Raw genomic sequence first — 26,459 nt, 5'->3', positions numbered from 1 at the left:
TATTTTCAAGATAGATAGTTATTTTTGCCAACTTAAGAAATGAGGAACAATTTTGAAAACACAATAATTTTTTGTATAAATTTTAGAATATAAAATAAGAATTTAATTATATACACTTATGATATAAATATTTTTCACACTAATAATCAATCTTAATCATCGAATCATTAAAAATATTTGACTTTTATTATAATTATATCAAAAGTCACAACTATGAATAATTGTGATATACTAACAATATAAAAAATTAGTGTATAGTAATTAATTTCATATAGTAAATCAATTCATTTTCTTAATAATAAGTGTGATTTTTTTTTAAACTAATAATCAATTAATGTTTGAAGTGTTTTTGAAGTGATGATGCTTTCGTATCATCTAATTAATAATGTAATTCAAGTACGGGTTCGGTTAATGATTTTAACTAATCATAAAGTAAAATAATAACACACGCTTTAAAGTGGACCACTTAACCAACTCTTCCGCATATACTACTTTTTCTTTCGTTGTGATTTTGTACTTCCTTTACTTAAAATGTGCTCAAACTCTTTTCTCCTCTTAGTCAAATCTGTTCACTTTCTCTTTAATTAGCAATCTAGTCACATTGATTATGCTTTCAAGATGACAAAGTTTGTGAAAGTGGCAAAGTGAACTGATGTTTAATGGTCAAATTAAAATATTTACTTGAATCGGTGAGAAGAGTAGGAGAAAATTATATTAGTACCTAATGGAAAGTATATATGATTTTGTTATTTGATAATAATATCATACTTGGCTGTGTTCACAAATTTCCTCTCCCTTTAATCCAATTTGTACGAACGACATTCTCTAGTCGTTAAAGTAATATGCCTAGCAAGCAGAATGTCTGATTATTACTAATAACAAAATCAAATAGGAAGAGGTTAATTATAAGCAATGTATTTCCCTGCCCATAGTAATTATGATCTTGCGTCAAATTGTGGCTTACCTCCTGAATTAATATAAAATTAATAAAATTTAAATGCATTTTTTTCGTATTTTTTTTGTCAAAAATCAACTTTAAGTCTTTTCTTTTATAAAATCAGTTTTTTGGTCCATTTATTAATTAATTTTTTAGATTTTTATGGTCTCTATTATTTTTTATGATAGGGAAGATGACATGACATTTATATGAGACTTGTGAGTTGAATAAAATAACTTTTATATAAATATTATTGTAATTAATTTTATTAAAAAATGAAAATTATTTTATTTTATTTTTATATTAAAATATTTAAAATTTACAAATTTGAAATATTTAAAATTAAATTATTTTATTTAAATCTTTTATAATTTAAGATGTTATTCATATTTTATTTTTAATATTTAAATATATACATTTTAATATTTATTTTGTTTATAAATTGAAATATTAAAATTAAATTTATGTTATTTTATTTATAAATAAAATATTTAAAATTAAATTTTCAAATATTTAAATTAAGTATTTAAAATTTATTTTTTATCCAACAGTAATTTAAAATTTTATTTATATTATTTTTAAAATTTTAATTTATAAATAAAATTAGTTATAAAAATAATGACATGAAAAATATTTTATCCAACTCATAATTAAAATCTAAGTGTCATGTCATTAATGAGAGTGTTATGTCATAAAAAATAGTGAGGGATGAAAAATCACAAAAATTAATAAATAAAAAAAGGGACTAAAAAACTAATTTTAAAGATGACGGGGCTAAAAATTTATTTTTGGTAGAGACCATAAATGCATTTAAGCTGACTAATAAAAAAACACGAACTTTTAATTAAAAATTATTTTATAATTAAACACAAGAAATAGATAAAAAAATAATAAGTAATAATTATTAATCTGCCAATTAATTATGATATTCTCATATGTATTGACATAAAAATTTAGAAAGTAAATACAAAAAATTGTAAAATATAATTGGAAGTATTGTTGATAAAAGTTTGAGGACTTCTCCGATTATGGTTATTAGGAAAAATTCAATTTCTACATTAATAAAAGATAAAGCTCTATAATAGTTTATAAAGAGTGATACTCTTCACTTTATAAATTAGTTTTGTAAGGATGAGTTAGGTCTATTACAAAAATATAAGATGGTGTCAGAGCCTACTCAATCGACCACTCACCGTTTATATACATATATTAAACTCAATAGTGATGGACGTGAATGAATGTATTGAAAAAACTCAAGTCTTAAATTGATAAGAGATATAACTCAATAATAGATTATAAATAGTGACATTCTTCAACTTACAAATCGATTTGTAAGGATGAATTAAACTCAATATAAAATTTATGAATAGTAGTCATAATCAAGACTTGAATGTTTAGGGCGAGTAATGAATTAACTGGAATAACCTTCTTGTTTTAGTTAGATTCCTTGCATAATTATGCTACCCATTAGCCTATAGTCATTCTTCCTATATTTACTCGGTCTATATTACGTCAATTTTATCGCACTCCCTTCTATTTTAGTAACTTACGAGATCTGAGTTTAGTCAAACAAAAACCTCTTATGAGTCATATTAATTATATTAGGTACTTGAGCTCCTTGTATATTTTCTAAGTATATTTGAGTAATTGAAATAATTTATGACGGTCTAGGAAGTGTACAATATAGGTAGATTTAGTGTTAAAAATATTTTTTTCATTATAAATTTGTGAATCTAGAACATCCAACTAATCGAACTAAATTTCATTTGATTTAATATCTAAAATTTAGCTCAATAAGTGAATGAAAAAAAAAGGTGTTGTCGAAAATTATTTGAATAACTCAAATATACTTAGAAAATGTATCAACCCAACTAAAACATAAGATTGGATAAATATAGGAAGAACGATTATAGGCGGTTGAGTAGTGTAAATATGCAAGGAACCTAATCAAAAGAAAGAGACTACTCATTACTCACACTAAACATTCAAGTCTTGATCACAATCACCACCATCAACAAAGTCCTCAAATTTTTATCTGGCAACACTTTCAATTGTATTTTATAATTTTTTGTATTTACTTTCTAAGTAAGGTTTATAGAAAAGTTTAAAATCAATTTTACTATAAATAAAAGAGCTAAATTTTTAAATTAGGATAAGGTAAGAAGTAATTTTACTAATATGAGAGATATTTTATTTTTTTTAAATAGTCAGAGTAAAGAGAATTTAGTCGAAGGCCTTTGCCTCACTGATTTGCGTCTTGGGCCATCCGGCCCATCCCTCACAAAAAGGATCCAAATTATGATAATGAATAGTGATCTGGAAAATACTGAGTATCCCTACTTACTTTACTTACTTAATTAAAGTGCATAACAAAGACACTACAGGTAGGAGCATCCTCAAAAGTGATGCTTTTTTGCTTAGCTTGCAATATCATATCAAAGAAGTTTTGTTCCTTCTTTTTGTTGTGATAAACATCATTCAGTAGGACTCGTAACTGCAACTTGAATGGTAAAGTTTTTAGAGATATTTGATATGTTGAGATGCGATTTTAAAATTACAATACTTAATTTTTCTATATGCAGTTTGTGTGATTTTTAATATTGAACTCTTTAGAAGAAAAAAAACTATCTAACAAAAATCGTTGAAAGTGTTGTTAAAAAAGATTGATTTGCATTTGCAATAAAACAGTGATAACACCATAATTAGCAATCTCATTAGACAAATAACCAGATTTTCGTATGCCACTTAGAATTGACAAAGCCAAATTCGCCGTTCTTTTTCCATCTTAGCCGCATGTATGTGTTTTTGGTGATTTGTTTTCGTTGCTCTCTCACTCTCTCTATAGACAACATGATTGTTTTGTATTATAGAAATATCTTCATCTCTAATTAATACTCCTCAGGTGGACGTGATGGGCCTTTAGCGTGTAGATAAAAATTAAATCTCTGAAAAAATAAAGTATAATTTAATAATTAAAAAGAATTTAGTTTTTAAAAAATTTAAAAATTTTATTTTTATAAAAAATATTCAATTTTTAGTCTTTAAAATATTTTTTTTTATTTTAATTTTTTTTTGTAAAAAATTAATACTTTTAGTCTCTTTTTAGTCTCTTAAAAAAGTCTCAACAAAATCAAAATTAAAAATAATTAATAAAATTTTAAATACTAAACTTGAAATCTCATAATTTTTTAAAGATTAAAAATATATTTTGACTTAAAAAAAGTATTATTAAATAAAAATTAAGACCCCTCACTGATTGAGACTCTTTGCTAAAGGCCAGGATGTTTTAGCCAAGAGAGTGTAGAATGGCCAACTTTACCCACCATTGCCCAATACTTTCTTATCTTATATTATTATATATAATAGTAATCTATTCAACAACAAAAAATTTCTAGCGAAATAAGTCCTTATTAACATTGACATTTCCTAGCTGCATCACTAATAGAAAAAAATAAAAATAAAAAGTGTAAAATAGTTTTACAATGATATTCAATATTAACGATTTTTGTTGATAGTCATTAGTGGTATGAATAGACTGGGCCGAACTAGACTTTGTTACACTTGAGTCTGACTTGTCAAAAACTCAAGGCCTAAATCTGACATGCGATTTGTCATAGACTTGTTTTTTAGGTCAGAGTCTAACCTTGATAGAAGTTTGATAAGATCTTAGTCTACTTAAAATCTTCCATTTTAACATTTTTGAATAAGTAATCAAACATATCTTTAAATAGATCAACGAGTTAATATGTCAATAAAATTAAGTTTTATTTTGATATTTAACACCACATTTTGAAAAATATGACTTTATATACATTATACTTACATTATATTTTATAATAATACATTTAGACGTCAAAAACTAAATGAGATGAATATGAGTAAGTTGAATATATAACAAAAATATCAAAATTTAATATAATAATTAATATAGTAAAAAAATATTATTTATATTTATTTAAATAGGTCGGCCTAATAGGTCTAAAAGATTTATTACTTGGCATGTAGTCTAACCTTTTTAACTAAATAATTTTTTTTTATAGAAGTTTTGGCCTTATCTGATTAAGAAAAAAGTTTAGTATGACATAAACCTGATGTAGACTAGACCTTAGACTCTTGTCAGTCGGTCTAGTCTATTCTCATGTCTAGTTGTCACTAGAAAACGCTTTTGTACCGATAATATATGTACAATATTGCTTTAAAAAAAAAAAAGAAATTCATCTTTAATTTTGTTATCAAATTAAATAATAATAGAATTAAAAATTAATTATTTTGTTGTCTTTAATTTTGAATGCATATTCTAATTCTTTTAACTATTGAATTAACTACGATATACACATTTACTTGTGAGAATTAAGTGTATATATGTTTGGATTAGCAATGTATTTGACAAAATTATGGCAATAGTTTGATTTTATTGGAGCTTCATGGAATCATGGTATAGTTTCTATCAAAATTGTAATGGTTCATGTAATTTTATTGTTTTTATTGCGTATTTAAAGATACAGTTTTCTTGACGAGTTTATATTTCTATTTTAGTCCATTACAAATATGTACAAGTAAAAGATAGAAACCATAATGAAATTGAGTGCACAAGAAGGAAGCTGCTTTTAGGTGGTCCTAAAAATTATACATGCTTCTATTATTGCATTACATACGCGTTAAAAGTGAATGCATGCATGTGTACCTAGTTGTCCATGCTATTTGTATTAATTGTGTTTTTTTAGAACTTCTGTAAATTTAAGTGCTTCTCATTGTCTCCCACTCCCATATCCAAATGAATACACAGGGCCTTCAATTTACCCATAACTAACTGCAAACGTTTTTATAATAGTTTTTATATGAAAAAAGATAAATTATATTCCCAAATCAACTACAATTCAAACGTTATATTAATTTCACCGTGAATACATCTTTATTCAAAAAAAATATTTGACGTGCAAGTACAAGAAAATAGCTTGCAATTATAAAAGCACAAAAACTGAGTAATATAAATTCACTGTAAGAATAGATGTATCTAGAAAATATGCTAGGAGAGTTTTGTCTTCGTAGGCAGATATACATAACTATCCTCGCCAATTGATATTAATTATAAATAAAAAAGTGCATGATTGACCTTATAAATAAAAATTAATTAATTAATTCAAATTTAATAATATTATTTTAGAAATATTATTGCATTAATTCATTTACGATATAGAAGATGACAACAAATAATTAAAAATATGTTAGGGGTAAACTTGACACAAAACAAAGGCTAATAAATGGAAAAGAGCCACACTCTTTTTATACATGAAATTAAGAAAATTAAACGTGTAGTAATTATTATCTTCAATAAATATAAAAATAGATATTTTCATTTACAATTAAGACTGAGAAAAATATTTAGATATATATAAGTTATGGATTTAAATTAAAGTCCATAACCATTTAGATTTTTTCGGGTGCGGAGAGAGACTATTATATTTATATATATAAAAAAATAATTGATAATATATCATTATTTTATATATATATATATATATATATAACTATATATTATCAAAATAATATTGATAAATTATTAAGATATAATCTATATAATTTATATTAATAAAATATAATCTATATATGTATAAACTACCTAATATCGAAGGATAAACTAACTTATTTCGAATAAACAAACTCTAACACCCTAGTTAGTAACTCAACTACTAACTATCAGTAAACTTTTACAAGTTAACCATTGATATATGATATAATGCGATACTATTTTTTAATTGTAAATTATTTTAATTAATATGTGTATTTTTTTAAGAGTGACACGATGTTTAAACATAAAAAAATTGATGCATTTTTCAAGAAGAAAGTTTTTGACAAAGATAAAAATCGTAAAACAGATGTATTTTATTTGATTGAATTGTGTGAAGTTTTAAAAACTTGTGTGAATTATGTGACGTGTGAAAATCGTATGACTTGTGAAAATTGTAAAACTTGTGAGAATTGAAATTCTAACTTTTTCAATTTGTCTACATGAATTGTGTGAAACTCTAAAACAAATTATATGATTTTTAAGAATTTCAATTATAATATTTTAGTTAATACTTATCACTATCCGACTCCTCCGATATTTTGTGCAAGATCTGCCATTATTCACATATAATTTCTCTATCTTATAAAATAGAGCGATTTGATTATTTTACATAAATTTAAAAATATAAAAATCAAATATTGATTTATTTGCTATGAGAAAGATACAAAATTGAAAGTGGTGTATGTTATCTTAATTATAGATTATAATTAGAAAACTTTAATTAATGTCACTTTAAAAATAAAATAAAAAAATCAATTATTTTATGATAAATTATTTTTACAAATAGATCAATATAATAAAAATAGTACAATCTTACTCGTTAAAAAATAAATACCAATTGATTAAAAAATTGTACAATTTGTTTAAATATTTACAATTATATTGTTTTAACTCTTAGGCTCCTCGTCTGATGGGCATGATAGACATAATATGAATAAGTTATTATATCATGTCTCAATTCAATGTTCGATAAATCAACATGATATGATTAATTAATCAAGAATTCTATCATATTATATATCTCTAGTTGAAATTTCTATTCTAAATATGAGCTGAGTTAGAAATCAGCAGGATATGATAATAATAGTAGTTTACTCAATTATCTTTATAAAATATAATTTAAAATATAAATAGAAATATAATAAAATATAAAAATAAATTATAAAATATAATCTAAAATATAAAAATGTAAATCTAATCAAATAGACAAATAATTAATAGAATTTGATATTAAACTTAAAATAAATTATTAATAATTAATTTACAAAATGTTTATGATTTTACACGAGGGTAGTTTTGTATTTTTTATATAATTTAACAAATTAATATTCACAATTATAAAATATATGAAAGTTTATTGAAATTTTAAAATAAATATAATTTGTTTACAAGATATTCTTGCCATTTACATATAATATATATCATATCTTCATTTACATTCTAACAAATAAATTTAATTATTTGGTTACACATAATTTTGTTTTTAAAATTTAAATTGTTGACTTAGTAGTGTCAATGGATAGTTTTAATATAAAATTATTTTATTTTATTATTTAATTTTTTTGTTAATTTATAATATTTAAAATATAGTAAGTTAATTTAAAAAAAAAAATTAATATGTGATTGTTCACAATGGTAATTTTGTTATTTAAATATAATATATATTATATAGAAAATAAAATATTATCATGTTGGTTATTATGTGTGTAATGTTTATCATGTCACTATCTTATCTTATCTTATCTTTATCTAACTTTTATAGTTTATCATGTCTATTTCTATCCTGCGCATTAAGCAGACCTTTAAGAACATGAGTAAAGTACCCGATGCCACACATCCCTAGTTTGTTACTGCTCATTAGAATAGATGTTTCATTACTTAATAGGAAACACCACCACTTGTGTACTCTCACTAGAGATAAAAAAAAAGAGTGGCTATTAAAAAAAGTAAAATACATCTATAATTTTTTAAATTTAATTCAATTATCACTTAAATTCTTTAAGTTTATCTTATTCATATTTGCTCCTTTAATTACATTATATTTATACATTTAGTCTTATATCTTAATTTAAACAACAATTAATTTAATGTAAATTTTTTTGTCTATTTAAAATTCTACTAAATGCTACAATAATATGTTTCTCATACTAATTATGTATAAAACAATCATCAAAACTTATAAATAATATACATTTTTTTATTTTCTCTATAAAAATTTAAACACATAAAAAATATTTAAAACAAGATAATAAATGTATATCTACATAATCAATGTCTTTAACTTTTTTGACATGCAAAATAGCTTAGACAATCAACTTGTTGAGATATTTTGATTAGACGTTAATATTTCATACATAACATTATTAGTATAATCATTTAATAGATTTTTTGAGATATGAGTTAGAAGAATTGAATGCTTGATAAAAATAAATTAGTATTACAAAAATTATAAAAGATTATATCTATATTTCATGACAATAATTTGATAAATCTTTTGAATTTAAAATACTATATGTATAATTTAATAATTTTTAAAGACTAATGGTGAAAATGAATGTAGCTTAAAGGACAAAATTATGAAAAAATAAATTTAAAGAATTTAAGTAAAAATTGAGTTAAACTTAAATGACTAAATACATATTTTTCCATAAAAAAATGTAGTTCTACAAGCCTTCTACATAAACTTGACTTAATAAATTATATTAAAATAAATAAATACTGTTGAAATATAATTAGATAATATTTATTTTATAGTTTCTTTTTTGCAAAATTATAAATGAGCGATTTATAACAGTAAAATAAAATTCATTTAAATATACAAATAGAGAATTTATCATTACAAATACTCTCACTTTCAAAATTAGTCTAAAGGTAAGATTATAAAAATAATTATTTTAAACCTCCAAAAATAAATAAATTTTTTTTAATAAAAGATTTTCCAAAAAACTTTTCATTTAATAAAAATATGTTAATAGACTATAAAATGTTTCATATTTAAATTTACTTTTAGTCTCTTATATATGAAATTTGTGTATCTCTGTTAATTGCTGAAAATTATCCGTACATCAATCAAAATAAATAAATTTCCAATATCAATCAATCATTTATTTAATTATTATCTAGAAAATACGAAATTCATTTTAACTCTTATTACATTGGTCCATTGTCATAAGCTCAAAAGCGAAACGGCTACTTTTGATTTTTCTCATTAACGATCCTTTTAGAAAATTTCAAGCAGTGTCGTTTGCGTAACGTCTCTCCGAAGATTCATTCAATCAAAAGCAAATATCCAACTCCAACTTAAGTTTTTATTTATTTATATGATCCAACTTCAAGGTTTGTACTTTATACTACTCCAACATTTGTATTTTATTTTTTGATAAAAAATTAAAACAAAATGGCGTGTCAACAAAGCCAGAAGCCCCACGAAAGGCACAACAAAATGACGTAAACTTGTTTGAATTAACCAAATTACCCTACTCCAGTTTCACTCACCTGGCCCCCCTCATCAACTAAAGTCACGGGGCGAGTGCATTTATTCTCTTCAACAACGCGCGTACGTGTGTCACATTGTTTGCATCACTCTTTCTGGTTGCTCATCTTCCACCTTCCCCATTTTCGGCTTTAATTTTTCCCAATCCAAACACAATCACGCAGCGTGTGATTCTACACTACACGACAGTTACACTCCTCATCACACACACTCTAATCCCGGCGAAAACGTAACGGTCAAATTTCCATTTTCAATTCTTTCAGTAATTCATTCACGGTGAAGAATCACGTTTACGCCTTGTTCTCTGTTACGATTCCGTTCAATACTTTATTCACAATGCTACTTCAACTTCTAGGGTTCTGATTTCAAAACGATGCTGTACAGTGGAATTTTGAAAGAACAATGGTAGCTGCGATTTCAACGACGATAAACTCGAAGCGAGCACCAACACCAACGAGACCACCACTGTTACCTTCTGAATCGGACAATGCACTTCCTCCACCACGAAGAACGAAAGCACGAGAAGTTACTTCTCGCTACATGTCTTCTTCTTCTTCGTCATCTTCTACTGTTTCGTCTCCTCCAAGAAGATGCAACTCGCCGCTGGTGACTAGAACGGTGAATTTGAATAGACAGAAATCGATGCCGGCGGCGACGCCGGCACCGTTGGTGAAGCGGTCTCAGTCGGTGGAGCGACGGCGACAAGGAACTCCTCGACCTAACGGTGATTCTCCGGTTGCTCAGAAAATGCTGTTTACTTCGACTAGGAGTTTGTCTGTTTCGTTTCAGGGAGAGTCGTTTTCGATCCAAGTCAGTAAAGCGAAACCGGCGCCGCCGCCGCAGAGTGTGAGGAAAAGTACACCGGAGAGGAGGAAGCTCGCAACGACGACACCGACAACTGTAAGAGGAAGAGTAAACGGAAATTCCGATCAAACAGAGAATTCTATTTCTAGGTCAGTGGACCAGCACCGGTGGCCGGGTAAATTACAAAATCAACAAGCAAATTTCATGAACAGAAGTTTGGATTGTGGTGTTGCCGTTAGAAATTCGAACGGAATGGGAAACAACGTGGTAAGGTCGTTACGGAATTCGTTATTAGATGCTCGAGCTTCTCACGATGGAACATTGAGATCGGAAAGCAACAAAAATTGCGGATCTGAGCTTGAGATTGAACCTGAACTTGTTCCTTCTGATAACGAAAGTATAACTTCTGGTAGTTCCTCAGGAGGACAAGTGCAACGTGCGTCTCGATCGATTGCTGTGCCAGCGAGATTCTGGCAAGAGGCTAATAATCGGTTGCGGCGTCAAGCGGATCCTCCGTCTTTGAGGAATGGCGGAATTGGAAACAAAGCAACGGTTCCTCCAAAGCTTTTGGTACCAAAAAAATCGGCGTATGATAGTCCGGTTTCGTCTCCACGAGGAATGGTGAATAACCGGTTGCAGGGTTCTCCTATTCGTTCGGCGGTTCGTCCTGCTTCCCCTAGTAAGCTAGCATCGCCGTCACCATGGTCTCCTTCGCGTGGTGTGAGTCCTTCTCGAGGAAGAAACGGAGTTGCTAGTAGTTTGAGTAGTAGATTTGTTAATGAACCTTCTGTTTTGAGTTTTGCCGTTGATGTTCCGAGAGGGAAGGTTGGCGATAATAGAATTGTTGATGCGCATTTATTGAGACTCCTGCATAACAGGCTCATGCAATGGCGTTTTGTGAATGCCAGAGCAGATGCTACCCTCACTGTACAGACATTGAATGCTGAGGTATCTTTTCTTTTACAAATTTCAAATTTGGTTTTGTATATAAAAGTTATGTTATTAATGTTTGGATTGCTTGTGAATTACTCTTTGATTGTATGGATGCTATAGAGGAAAGATAGTCAATAGATTTTGTGTTGATTCTAGTTCCATTTTAGCAAAGGTCCATTCTATGTTCTTTTTATGCTAATTGTTTAGAATTTGAACGCTTATTACTCTAACAATATTCTATCTGCATGAACCAAAATTTGGCTGGTTCGAGTGGTAAAAGATTAACGCACCTTAAGCAAGTGATATATGATTTATCTCCGACTCTCGTGTGCTTATAGAGAAAAACCCGTTTGTGAGGGAAGAATGGAACTTGTGTGTCCAAAAGGTAGGTTCCCTGGCGGAGATTAGACACTGTAAATAGTGGTGGATACTTTTACCTATTTATATTGGATCTCATGTTGATTTGTATGGATGTTAAAAGAAAGATAGTGAATGGATTTTATTTTGATTCCAGTTTTAGTTACGTAGTAGTTAAGATCAATTTGTATATATGATCTTATATTTATCATACAATTTACTAGTATATGTTTTCTTTTCCATTTTGCTTATTTGGTTAGTTTATTTATTTATATATTATTTTTGCCTGACTATTATTTCTTGTATCAGAAAAGTCTCTATGATGCCTGGGCAGCTACATCGAAACTACGGGAATCTGTTAGAGCTAAAAGAACAGAGTTACAGCTGCTGAAGCAGCAGTTCAAGCTATTATCCATCCTGAAGGAGCAAGTATGATAGTAGCGACATACATGTGCTGAATTTTCTGTTGTATTTTTATCTTTGATTTTATATGAAGTTTTGTCATTTAGATATTTGTGTCATTTGGTCCGTCATTGAGCGACAATCACTCGATGGTATCTGGCATGATGTATAGTTTCATTACTCGGCATCTGTATCATCTCTCTGCACATTAATTTCACTCATTAGTGCAGTCTTGTTCTCTTATAGAGGTTAATAGGAATATTTTTGGCAAATTGAAATTGTGCCAAAATGTATATATAATATCCTTTTCTCTTGTTATATGCTAGAGAGATATTTACTTGCAATTGTAGAATAAGGTGGATATGGTTGCATTGAATTTATTATATTCAGGTTTAAAGTAAGTTCCTAATGGAAAGTATTTTACTCAGATGATTTATTTGGAAGATTGGGCTATTTTGGATCGGGTGTACTCTGGGTCACTATCAGGAGCAACTGAAGCACTAAAGGCCAGCACCCTACGCCTTCCCGTTGTTGGTGGGGCCAAGGTCTTTTCCTTTTCCTTTCTTGTTTATTTGTTTTTTTATATACTTATTATAGTTAGTCATTGACATAGTAATTCAATTGTTATTTCGTTTTTGGGACTGATATGAAGCCTCTGTATTTTGCTACAGATAGATCTACTGAATTTGAAGGAAGCTATGTGTTCAGCAATGGATGTGATGCAGGCCATGGCATCTTCCATATGCCTACTGTTACCAAAGGTATATACTCCTTTTGCCATGCTTCCTTAACAGATGTTGGATCTTAATTATATTTGTGACAAAGTGATGCTATCGAAGTTTTATTTATACAAGCTTTCAATGCTCTTTGTAATTCCCCAATCTAGATTAAATAAACTGAGGTTATTATATGCATTTCTGTGTATGTTTCCACTTTCCAAGAAATTTGAAAAACATAAAATACAGAAGTTTCAATGGTTCATATATAGGCATTGGAATCAATGCAAACAAGTGAAATGGCATTAGACTGTTTTTGCTAAAGTAAAAGTGTTTTGCTTCTTAAAACTTCCGATCTAAACCACTTCAAATTCTCTTCTTTCCAGTACTGAGACTGAAAAATGTATCCCACCATCACAGTGAACACTTAAAGTTATCAATCACAACAAGGATTGTGGCTCTCATGGCCACTAAAACTGAACAGTGTCCAATTCATAACATGTAATAAGATTTGCAACTTCCTGGAATAATAATATCTCTATATAAAAAATCTACTAACATTTTATCAAACCCTATGCCATTAGAATTACAATAAACTATATTGCCTATTCTTATTTTTGTACTATTATACATACTGTAATAGCGGTAGTTTGGGATTTCAAACTTAGCAGATTTCACTTATAATTTGACAGCTCCGCCTTTGTCTTTTGATTACTACATTAAAATGTACGAATTAACCCAGATATAATGTGCGACAGTGTCATTTTTACACCACATCTCTTTAGTGAGTGAAAGTTATCCAAGTCTACAGCTGTTTGGGAGTTTAGGGGGAGGGGAGGAGTTATAATATATTTTTAATATTGAGAGTATTATAACTTAGATTGGATTTGAAAAATTTATCATAATCCTCCGCAAATGCAACTTTTTAGTTTCTCCAAATTAGGGGATTTCTTATTATGAAGAATAATAAACCCACCAAAGCCCTCTATTCTTTCCATTTCATCCTTCCTCTTTTTTCAAAGTCCCCCCTCCTAAACTCCCAAACACGCCCTAAGGATATGTTTTGGGAGAGGAGGGGAGGGTTTATTTTTCTTTTTTAAATTAAGGGAATTATAATATATTTCAAAAAATAAATTAAGTGTAATTCAGGTGTTATATGATCATTTATTTATCATGTTATTTTATTAATTTTTTTAAAATTTCAAATATATACCAAAATATAAACTTAACCCTACAAAGCCCTTCAAAATCTAAGTCCAAAATGTACCCTAAAATAATCAACATTGCTTTGCTTTACAACAATGTTCTTTGCTTTATGTAAATGCCTCAGTATTCTACTAATTTTACTAAGTTTAATTGTCATGAGTTGTGATTCTTATATATGATAAAACGGTTATTAGATGTCCTTACTATCATATACTTGTAATTCACTCCAAGAATTTGAAGAAATGAAAAATCAAAATTATTTAAACCCCGTATTTTGTTTTTATTTAGCAAACACTTTTTGAGTAAAAAAAAAACCCAACATTTTGAATATGTAATGATTTCTGGTTCTGTTGACACCGTTTTCTTTGTCCTTGTGAATTTTTCTTTAATGGCAATATAGTTCGACTAAACCTATATTTGCTAGATGCATTGTCCACTTTATTTCATAAGGTAGTTCATCTGGTTTGCTTTATTTGTTTGGTAATTTTTTTTTTCCAACGGGAATTCACACATCTGCAATATTTTATGGTTAACCAGCATTAGGGTTTTACCAACTGGTATTTGAAAATATCTGAAAGCATTTACCTTTTTATAGGTGGTAGATGTAAAGTCGCTGGTAGTTGAAGTTGCCAACTTAAGGGCAAAGGAGCGTGTTTTGCTTGATGAGTGCAATGATCTGTTGTCAATTATTACAAATATGCAGGTAAATTGAATCCGTGAACGAGATATTTATGCTTAAAAATAAACAGTATACTTACCTTGAATTTTATTGAATGATTGTTATATAAAATTGTGGCAGGTATAACTACAAACTCATTGATAATTCCTTTTCATTGGCAGGTTAGAGAGGGTAGCCTAATAACACATATTGTACAACTAAAATGCTTACCCAAGAGCCAGCAATGAAAATGAGAAGCAAATTAGTGCATTGTCTGAACTTTTTGGTGCTAACATGATAACATAGGAGTGGTTTAGTTTGGTCCTGAATTCAATACATGAAATCGTCTTTGATTGATTAGCAAAGAGTGAAGATTCCATACAGTTTTTTATTTTTTTTATTTTTTTTTTACCTTTGTCGTGCTATAAGCTTTAATTGTCAAATGATGTATATAAATTGTGTAGCATTTTATATTTAAAATTGATTTTTGTTGTTGTATTTGTTAGGTACCATTACTCATCATCTTTTTAATTACTGATCTCACATTCGTTACGGTAGGTATTTATGTGTTTGTTACAATCCTTTTATAAAATTATAGCAGTTATTTTTACGATATATTAAAATTTAAATTTAATCAGAAGAAATCTAGCTATCTTCTGTATCTGTAAACCAAGCTTAAGGTTCTAATTTGGCAAAACACAAAAACCCATCTATCTGATAATAGTCATTTATAAATTTATAGTTTATAAGTTATTTTTTTATATCAAGCTTGAGAATCATCAAGCCTTTAAGACCATGTTGATGAGGGAGGGTATGAATGTGTTGGGCTGAGGTACACTATTGCTTATGTTTTTCTTCTGAGGTTTTCCTCTTAGGCCCAATATTTAGTTCAATCTCTTTCTAGTTGGTTTTCTATGTTGAGTTACTAGGGATGACAACGGGGCGGGACGAGAACGGTTTTAAGCATTACTAACTCCGCACCCGCAACTTCAATAATGCCCCCGCACCCGCTGGGGGTGACTCTTTAACATCCACCCCCACACCCAACGAGGTCGGGTTTCCCCGCCCTACCTCTACCCCCATTCCAAAAATTAGAATTTATTTATTCATAGCATAAAAAATCAATAATCTAAGTTTTAAAATTCCAATAATCAAAATAATAAAGTAATAATATCTCAAAATTTGTTCATAACTTTCAAATTCTTTAAAAGTGAAAATATCAATTCGAACAAAAGTTCTAAATATTTAAATGAACTCATCCATCAAAACAACAAAAAGTTCCAAACCATCAAAACAAAAATGTTTCAAATAAGCATTTTTTAACGATCATCTTCATCTTCAAGGCGGAAATTAGAAAGTGAAGTAATACCACTGATCAACAATTCACCTATATTAAAAAATAAAAATTAAATATTAACATTTAAAATGACAATTTTAAATCAAATAGTGTAGAGAACAAAATACCTTCATCGTCAGACTCCATTTCATTGAGTAAAATAACATTTTCATTATCCACTTTAGAATTAGAATAACCTATCGATATCAACATAGTACAATATAAATAATAATAATTTAAGATATATAAAATTATTAGCTATTTCAAATATATTCGAATTTAAATGAATAATTTAAAACAAATACCAGTATTCTGAGCACTACATAGCCAACTTCTAGCACATATCAAGACCTCTAAAGTAGTCCAATGAAGTCGACTTCGACGAGGACTTAAGATATGCCCGCCAGTACTGAATACAGATTCAAAAGCTACAGTAGAAACAAGAATTGTCAATACATCATTTGCAATGGTTTGAAGTGTTGGATACTTAACACCATTCAACTTCCACCACAACAAAATATCAAAATTAGGACTTCTTGGCAAAACTTCATCCTCTAAATAAATATCCAACTATGTTTTGACAAATGAAGTTCTATCTTTTTTTTTCCTGACATACAAATCAATGTCTTTTAAACCACCATCCTTAACATTACTAAAGTGGACATCCAACATTTGAGAATCACTATTAGAACCATTTTTCATTTTCAATTGATATTCATAAAGCAAATCATAACACAACTGTCGGATCGACATAACTTGATCATTAGCATCCTTCCCATACAACTTAACATAATAATATTCAAGCAACTCTATTATGTACCTAAGATCCAAAACAACAACAACCCCCATTATTTCATGAACCACATTCCAATATTTTTCAAATTTTCTCAACATATTCTCTGCCATTTTTTTATCAATGCATAGAGGATTTAATCCACTCATTTATTGCAATTTTGATCATACAAATTTTAGGAAAATATTGATTGGAAGTTGAATATTTAGTACCAGAAAACACTTCAGTGATAAAATTGAACAATTTCAATTTTTCACAAATATCTTTGGCAAATTTCCAATGCAAACTTGTAGGCAAACAAGTGTATTGAGATTCACGTTGTCTTAATCGACTAAATACATCTTCATACAAAATGGCAACATCAAACATCTTGTAAGTTGAATTCCATCTAGTTGGACAATCTAAAACCAAATTCTTGATGCAAGAGATTCATAATTGTTTGACAGTCTCCTCAAACTTTTCCTTCATTTTAGGTGTTGCAGTCCAATATGCAACACTATCTCGATTCCTCTCCACTCCATCTTTCACAACTTCTAACCCAGCTTTTACTATCAAATCAAGTATATGCGCGCAACAACGCATGTGAAGTAAGACCCCATTCTTTAACAATGTATTCAATTGCAACTTATCCTTAATTTTTTTCAATCATTGCATCATTAGTGCTACAATTACCTAAAGTGATAGTAGATAATTTTGTATCAATGTTCCATCAAACATTCAACCAATGTATTACAAAGTCTTTCACTTATATGAGGGGCAGAAACATAAATAAACCTAACATAATAAGATTCATATTCAATGACTAATATAAATAATATTTAATTAAACTACTATTAGAAGAAATTATAATCATCTCAAAATTTGACTTTGTAAATTCCAATTTTCATCAATATAATGAGCAATGACATACCCCGTTTTTTTTATTGATCGCAGTCCACATGTTAGAAGTAATGGACTCTTTGTGAGAGAGTTTCTAACAGCTTCAAAATAGTGGTTTTCTCAACTTCATACACTTTGAATTACTCCATTTTTTTTAATTTTTTTTTTATAGTATCTTCCAAAACCAATATGCTCTACTATTGAAAGTGGATATTCATGCAAAATAATTGCATATGCAAACTCTTTCCTAGCATTTTCAGCATCATATATTTCAGTCCCCAACTACTTTTTACCTTGCAAGACCTTAGTGGTAAGAAATGTTTGTTTGTTATTATATCCCATGGTAGACAAAAGTGGAGTACATATTTTCATATGGCCACGCAAGTGTGACTTCCCATCTCTTGCTCTCCCACCAAGCAATTTCTTGCAATAATTACATTAAGCTTTTTCTTTTCCATCAACTTTGACATTTGTAAAATGATCCCATACAATACTTTTGACTCTATTAGAACGATCTTCGGTTATTTCATATGTCATATTATCATTTGTCTCATCATGAGGTGTTTGCACAGTTTCATTTGGTGTGAAAACATTAACAAACGGATTACAACTTTCATTTATAGTTGGTTGATGTGAATTTTCTTCGGAAGTAAGTTGACATGGTAGTGGTTGAGATGTGCCTTCAATTTCCATTTATATATTATGTATAGTTGCACATAAAGACAAATTAAATTCATGAATTCATAAATAAAGTATAAATAACTATAACATAAATATCATACAGTAGTCATGAACTCATAGTCAATGAGTAACAATCATGCTTCTGTTGTTCTATTTCACTCATTAATTAACAATTTATTTGTCATTTTATTGTCTTTTCTTACAGATTTAAATTTTACTTAAATCAGATTTTGATTTTACTTAAATTAGTAATATTTTAATTAGAGTTTAATTTAAATCAGATTTTAAATTAGAAAATCAGATTTTAAATTAGAAAATCAGATTTTAAATCAGTAAATCAGTTTTTAAATTAGTAATATTTTAATCAGATTTTAATTGGGAAACAAAAGAAGAAATAAAAGTTGTTGCTAATATGCATCAAAGGAAAGCTAAGATGGCTAAGCATTCATATGCTATTATTGCCTTACCAGGTTAACATACATTTTAATTTCAAAACGGAGATGCATAACTGTTACACAAAATCTCAAAATGGAGATGCTTTTATTTCCAAAATACAAAGATGCATAATTGTTATATACAAAATCTGAAAACGACAATGAAATTGAAAATATAATCAAACTAGAAAACAAAAAAGATTGAAAACGAAAATGAATCAAAATGTAGAAAACCTGAAAACAAACCTTAAAATTAAAGCGGCAAAAAGAATAAGAGAACAGAGACAACACACGAAGGATGACGAAGACGGTGGACGGAGAGAAGGGAGGACGACTGGAACAGATAACATGAGGGTGGAGGAGGTGGACGACGGCAACAACACACGAAGAAAAAAGAAGGAAAATTAGGATTTTTTTACTATTTAAAGATATATAATGATATTTAAGTAATTGCATTTATGTCGGGTGGGTGCAGGTGTGAGGCGGATTTGACGAAACTCACTCCCGCACCCACCCGTAAGTTTAAAAAACTGAGAAAATCCGCATCCGCATCCATTAAAAACAGTTTTTCTCCGTTAAATGTGGAGTGGATATGGGGCGGTTCGGGTGGGTTCAGGTTCAATTGCCATGCCTATGAGCTACTATTTTGAGAAGATTGGTTTTTTCAGTTTCAAAATGTAATTGATTATGTCTTGCAAGCAGATAGAGGTTTTGCATGTATAAGAAAAACACACCTGTATAACACAAAAGAAAAAAAAAAGTGAGATTATAGAAGAACTTGATCAATGTGTTAAGATCAAACTTCTGGCAATCTCGTAAACTTTGAACATAATGAAAACTTTTTATGTTCGAATTCAGTCCCCCTCACCTAAGAGTTAATCTCTAAACTTGGTTATCAATATGTGGTGTTGATTATTTCTTCTTCATTTATCATCCAATTGTGTTATTGTTTTAATTCTAAGTGTTAATAACAAAAAAAAAATGCTATCAATAACTCCGGTTTCGATCCAGAGAATCATGACGACGACATAGTTTGACATAAAAACGTTGAACAACAAGAATGATTTCAGCATTTGGCGTCTCAAGATGAAAGCACTATTGGTTCATTAAAGCGTTAACTTTGGAAAAGAATTTACCAGCAACAATGCCAACGAAAAATAAAAAGGAAATCATGGAGATATCTATTAGCGCATTGATCTTGAGTTTGAGAGACAAACTATTGAGGGAAGTTGCAAAAGAGAAGAATGTAACAACAATTTGGTTAAGTTAGAAAATATCTACATGACCAAATCATTGGCAAATATACTCTATTTGAAACAAAAACTCTACACGTACAAGATGAATCATTTAATTCATTCAAAGAATGAAAGACTTTGATAGAAACTAAAACATATAAGATAAAAAAAAAATAGAACTGATAATGAATTGGAGTTTTTGTAGTAAAAATTTACTAGTTATTTAAAACAACATGGCATCACTAGAGACATAACTGTTAGAAAGAATCTTCAACATAATGGTTTAGATGAAATGATGAATAGGACCATTCTTGAAAGGATGAGGTGTGTATTATCTAATTCTGGAATGTCTATCAAATTATAGGTTGAAGTTGCAAATACAACCTACTATCTCGTTAACTTGAGTCCTTCTAGTGCAATTAATCCGAAAAATCTTCAAGAGGTGTGGTGTAACACCCCAATATTTTCATATATATTATTATATATGTGTCTTTTAGTAATTTATTATCTAATTAATAATTTATTCTATATGTAAAGAAATTAAATTACAATTTACCACTCTATTTTACTTGAATAATTATAACCTTTATTTTTATTTAATTATTTTGATGTGACAATTACATTAGAACAATTTATGGCATAATTATTTTCTATGTGGACAACTATGTATTTTGTTTATTTGATTAATTTCGATAATCATGAAATTGATGTATTAGATACGTTGACTTTATTTTGTTATGTGTGACCTGCAGTGATATTTTTGTCTTACTTGATTTATTTTAGTTGATGAAAACATTAGTTGAATTATTTAATTAAATTATAATTTATAGAAGTTATATCGTTTATTAGTTTTATTTTAGACCAATAAGTATTCGACCTAGGAGATAATAGAGTTAGTGAAAATCCTTAGTTTTATTTATATATTCTATTTAATTAATTTAGTGTGACAATAATAAGATAATTGTTCCTTTAATGTTTAATTATTTGATGAAGTATATTTAAATAAATAAATTAATTAATTATTGGGGGTTTGTTAGTAATTAAGTAAAACTCGTAGGAGTATTTTTTTTAGAGTGAACAATGACCAAGCCAATTTTGGTCAAAATTTTATCATCCACACTAGTAATCTTGATAGCTATATTTTAATTTTTAATAGCATTTAATTATAGAACCGTGTGTTTTCTACTTTACATCCACTCAAATGTGTAACAAGCAAGAATAAGTACATGAATGTCAATTAATTCATAACGGTTGGTCATTGATTGATATTATTCCAATTGAATACCTTATTGATGTGTGCAATTAACCTCAATGAAAAGAATTCTTCTCTTCCTCTAATCAGCTTCACGTCTCCATATTAGTCTCATACACCTCTTCCTCATAGAATACGATAAAACTTGCAATATAGGAGAAAGAAGTCCTAATCACCCATACCTCACGCGCCATTCCCAACATTATATTTTGTTTATCTCAAATATTTTTTAAGTCACTCAAACAACAACACACATATTCCCTCTCTTTCTTGTGGAAATTCTAAGCTTTCGTTTCTTCATCTTTATGAGATTTTTTGAGGGCTATATAGTGTTACGTGGAAGGAAAACATTCAAGGTAAGGACTTTACCTCATGCAGAGTTAGGCTAGATATTAAATTAGCGGTTCGTAAGATATTGATATGATGTCTGGATGTCTTAAAAGAAAAATGTTGATTTTATTTTCGTCGTAAAGAAATCAACTATAATGTTTTGATTGTTTCTTTTGAGTAATACATCTATCTTGATGAACTTAATTTAATTATAGAGTTCTATTTATATTATTATCCCTTAATAAATATGTTTGTAGTGAAAATGTTTAACGCATTACATGTTTTAGAGTACTTAATTATAAAGTTATAATTTTTATGATGATATCATTAGTAATATGTTTGTTATGATGTATTTGATATTAAGTCTTGACTTTTTGAGTATTTAAAATTTGACTTTTATGAACAATATATGTGTCATGAGGAAATTGATGAGAATTATGTATTTTTAATTTTGACAATATGAGAAAATTAATTATTGAAATGCATTAATGTATAATTCATTTTTATAATGCAGAAAACTTTATAGTGAAAGGAATAAAATTTCTATTGTTATTGTATTCTTGGTGATATGAGTTTTAATTTTTATCAATAACAAGTAGGCAAATCGAATCTTATGGATTATTAAAATGAAAGTGGTGATTTTGAGATATTTGTTCACGTGCATATTTGATGTGTTGAGTTATTGAGCTCTAAATATGAACATCCATGAGATATAAATTTGATGTCTTATATGATTAAAAAAATTTAATCTGACATATTTTGTCGTTGTGGTTGCATACGTAGCTGGTGATTTGTGTTTTAAATATTGTTATGTTTGTGGTTGCGTAAGTGGTTGCTGAATTATGTTTTAAATATTGTTTTCTTTGTGGTTGCCTAAGTGGCTGGTGATTTGTGTTTTAAATATTGTTATCTTTATGGTTGCCTAAGTGTTTCGTGATTTGTGTGATTATCTAAGTGACATATCATATGCATCTTTGTGGATGCCTATGTGGCTGGTTTAATTTTTCCTATTGGTATGAGTGACTTCTGTGTAGACGCCTGTGTGGCTGGTTATATTCGGATCATATATGTTTAGGAGCATGCATCACTTGCATACATTTTATTGTTATTTTTATTTGATCTAATTATTTGCTCTACGTTTGCTACTTGATTTATTTATATACATTTTATGATTTTTGATACATCTTTGAGAACTATTAAAGAATCAATTTCTTTAAATATTTTATTACGAAAAAATTTTATATTAATATTTTATGGCTGTTAATTTATTATTTGGTTTAATTTTTGCTATGTAATGAACTGACCCCTTACACCAACATTAGGTACTAATGATCTCAAAGAGTTGCATGAATGATGTTTGCTTGGTGCATGTGGAGAAAATAGGATTTTTCCTTAAAAATAATGTTTTGTATTACTAAATATTTTGCGGTACATTGTAAAGTTATTTACTCTTTATCATTAACTTTTACTAGAAATGCGGAAGTGAGATTTCATTCACAAGTAAATAATTGAATGTCAATAATTTCAGTCAACCTTGTTTCTTTTGAATTTCACTTAAAGAAAATTTATTTTATTTTGGAGCATAAATAAATATCGATCTAACAACCGAAATATTAATTTTTACAAATAAATAAATAAATAATATTTTAGTAGTTTGCATTACGTCCTTTTACAAAAAAAAAAAATCAAATCATTTTCTGATGCATCTTCAATTTATTACATGATGAACTACTCCTAAAAAAATAAAATTATAGTTGTTTCTAAAAGAAAATAAATATTTTTAAGTAATCTTTGGATAAAAAATTTGGAGCATTACATGTGGTGTGGAAAGGCTCCCAATTTCAGTCATCTCAAGGTGTTTGGATGCATTGCTTATTATCATGTTAATGAGGAAAAGTTAGCTCCTAGAGCTAAAAATGGTTTTTGTGGGTTACCCTGATGGTGCGAATAGGTATAAATATGGTGCATTGAGAATAATAGATGAATCATAAGTAGAGATGTAAAATGTAATGAAGGAAGTCTCAATAGATCTATGCCTTGTCATGAAGGTCAAGTCTCAAATCAGAAAGATCTTGATAGTTTTGAATTTGAGGTGGAACCTAAAAACAAAGTAGGCCACAACCACAACATGACTAATCAATTGAGTCCAATATTGATGAAACAAGTATTCAAGCAAATGAAATTCAAGAAAATGAGACTCTTTATCTACTTGCAAGAGATAGGGACAAAAGGAACATCAGGACACCGAACAGGTATGGTTTCTCAACAAATTTGATAAGTTATGCTTTTTATGTTGCTGAAGAAATCAATAGAGAATAACCTAAAACTTTTAATGAAGCAATTAAAAGTAAAGAAAATTAGAAATGGATGTTAATGATGACTGACGAGTTAAGTTCTCTTGAGAAAAATAACACTTGGGTCCTTATCACTAAGCATAAAGGAGCAAAGATAATTGGAAGCAAATGGCTATTCAATAAAAAAGAAGGAATTCCAAGAGTTGAGGCTCCAAGATATAAAGTAAGACAGGTTGCGAAAGGCTAAGGACAAAGGGAAATGATAGATTATGATGAGATATTTAAGATTTGATTCTTTCATGCTAAAATACAAGTATATTAGAAGCAATTATTATTGTTGTGTGTATGTCAAACAACTTTATAGTAATACATTCATCTATATTTTTCTATATGTGGATGATATATTGTTCGTATATATCGATATGAATCATATTGATCTTCTGAAAGGTCAATTGAAGGAGGAATTTGGAATGAAAGATCTTGGTCTAGTCAAAAGAATTTTAGGAATGAATATCATTCAGAATAGAGACAAGATCAAGTTATTTGCCTCACAAAAAGACTGTCTAAGTAAGGTAGTGAGAAAAATTAATACGTATAATTCAAAACTTACAAGTGTTCCATTGGTTGCTCAGTTCAAACCGTCTTCAGCCATGTCACCTACCTCAAAAGAAGAAAAAGAATAAAAGAAAAAGGAATAAATGTTCCCTATGCTAGTGTAATTGGAAGCATAATGTATGTCATGGTATGCTCCACACCAAATATCTCACATGTTGTCAGTGTGACCAACAAGTTTATAGAGAATTCAGGAAATGATCATTGGCAAGCTGTCAAGTGGATACTTAGGTATCTAATAGGAACTCTAGATACGAACACAACCAATTGAAGGCTATGTAGATTTAGATTATAATGGGAATTTGGATAAAAGAATATCTCTCACTGGTTATGTTTTTACTTTGTTTAGGAATCCTATCAGTTGAAAAGCCTCATTATAGTGCATAGTAGAACTCTCAACTACCGAGTATGTTGCTCTTGTTGATGATGTAAAAGAGGCTATTTGGGTGCACATATTTGTATCAGAACAGGGGTTGAAGCACAAACTAGTTCACATCAATTGATAGTTAGAGTGCAATACACTTAAACAAAAATCAAGTGTATCATGAGAGAACTAAGCACATTGATATAAAATTACACTACTTCAGAGATATCATAGAGAAGTTTGATGTTCAAGTGGTGGAGATTCACACAAGTGAAAATCCAACTGATATGCTAGCTAAAGCTGTCATATTGAGCAAGTTCAAAAACTGTTTGAGCTTGGTCAACATTGGTGATGATTGTTAAAGAATGGAATGATCAGGATCAAGGTGGAGATTTATTGGGTTGTGGTACACTACTGTTTGAGTTTTTCTTATGAGGTTTCCCTTTAGGCCCAATATTGGGGATAATCTCGTTCTAGTTGATTTTCTAAGTTGAGCTACTATTTTGAGAAAATTGGGTTTTGCAATTTCAAAATGTAACTAATTCTGTTTTGCAAGCCGTTATAGGCAGTTGCTCAACTTGGCTCATATAAAAGGCTTCATCCTCATTTGTATGTTATATGGAAAACAAATTTGTAAAACACAAAAGAAGAAAAAAAAGAGAGATTAGAGAAAAACTTGATCAATGTGTTAAGATCAAAGTTCTGGTGAATAATCTTGAAGACTTTGAACATAGTGGAAACTTCTTATGTTCGGATCCAGTGTCCCAAACGTATGAGTTAATCTCTGAATTAAGTTATCAATATGTGGTGTTGATTCTTTCTTCTTCATTTATCATTCAATTATTATTATTATTATTATTATTATTATTATTATTATTATTATTATTATTATTATTATTATTTTAATTCTAAGCGTTAACAATAACAACAAAATGGTTTCTTGGAACACCAAAATATTATCAAAGTCGTCATAAGATACAACTATTTTGATTATGAGATATTGCATTAGGAGTTAAGCAATGATTTTAGAAATAATTCTATAGCTCACATTACAAAGTGCTATAGGTCTAAATTAATTAACTCGTCTAGGTTTATCCACCTTAAGAATGATTAACTCTTCTAAGTGTTAACAATAGCAACAAAATGATTTCCTGGAGCACCAAAATGTTATCAA

At 28.6% G+C, this 26,459-nt stretch overlaps 1 protein-coding gene and 1 long non-coding RNA gene across 3 annotated transcripts; both read left to right on the top strand.

Annotated features, from left to right (window-relative positions):
* The first annotated feature begins 9,912 nt into the window (after positions 1-9,912).
* On the top strand, positions 9,913-15,573 carry LOC101489089 (QWRF motif-containing protein 2). Its single transcript, XM_004498951.4, has 6 exons — positions 9,913-11,751; positions 12,403-12,522; positions 12,924-13,040; positions 13,167-13,256; positions 15,013-15,120; positions 15,258-15,573. Exons 1-6 carry the CDS (start codon positions 10,402-10,404, stop codon positions 15,321-15,323), a joined length of 1,851 nt encoding a protein of 616 aa, XP_004499008.1. The 5' UTR covers positions 9,913-10,401; the 3' UTR covers positions 15,324-15,573.
* An 8,271-nt stretch (positions 15,574-23,844) lies between these two features.
* On the top strand, positions 23,845-26,106 carry LOC140919945 (uncharacterized). Of its 2 annotated transcripts, none has more exons than XR_012162672.1 (2): positions 23,845-24,267; positions 25,271-26,106. It is a non-coding gene; the product is annotated as an uncharacterized lncRNA (long non-coding RNA). The 2 variants fall into 2 exon arrangements; XR_012162671.1 differs by lacking the exon at positions 25,271-26,106 and adding an exon at positions 24,449-24,698.
* Positions 26,107-26,459: the final 353 nt, after the last annotated feature.

Source organism: Cicer arietinum, chromosome 4, assembly GCF_000331145.2.
Source record: "Cicer arietinum cultivar CDC Frontier isolate Library 1 chromosome 4, Cicar.CDCFrontier_v2.0, whole genome shotgun sequence".
Lineage (NCBI taxonomy): Eukaryota > Viridiplantae > Streptophyta > Magnoliopsida > Fabales > Fabaceae > Cicer > Cicer arietinum.
This window is presented reverse-complemented; position numbering and strand designations above follow the sequence as displayed.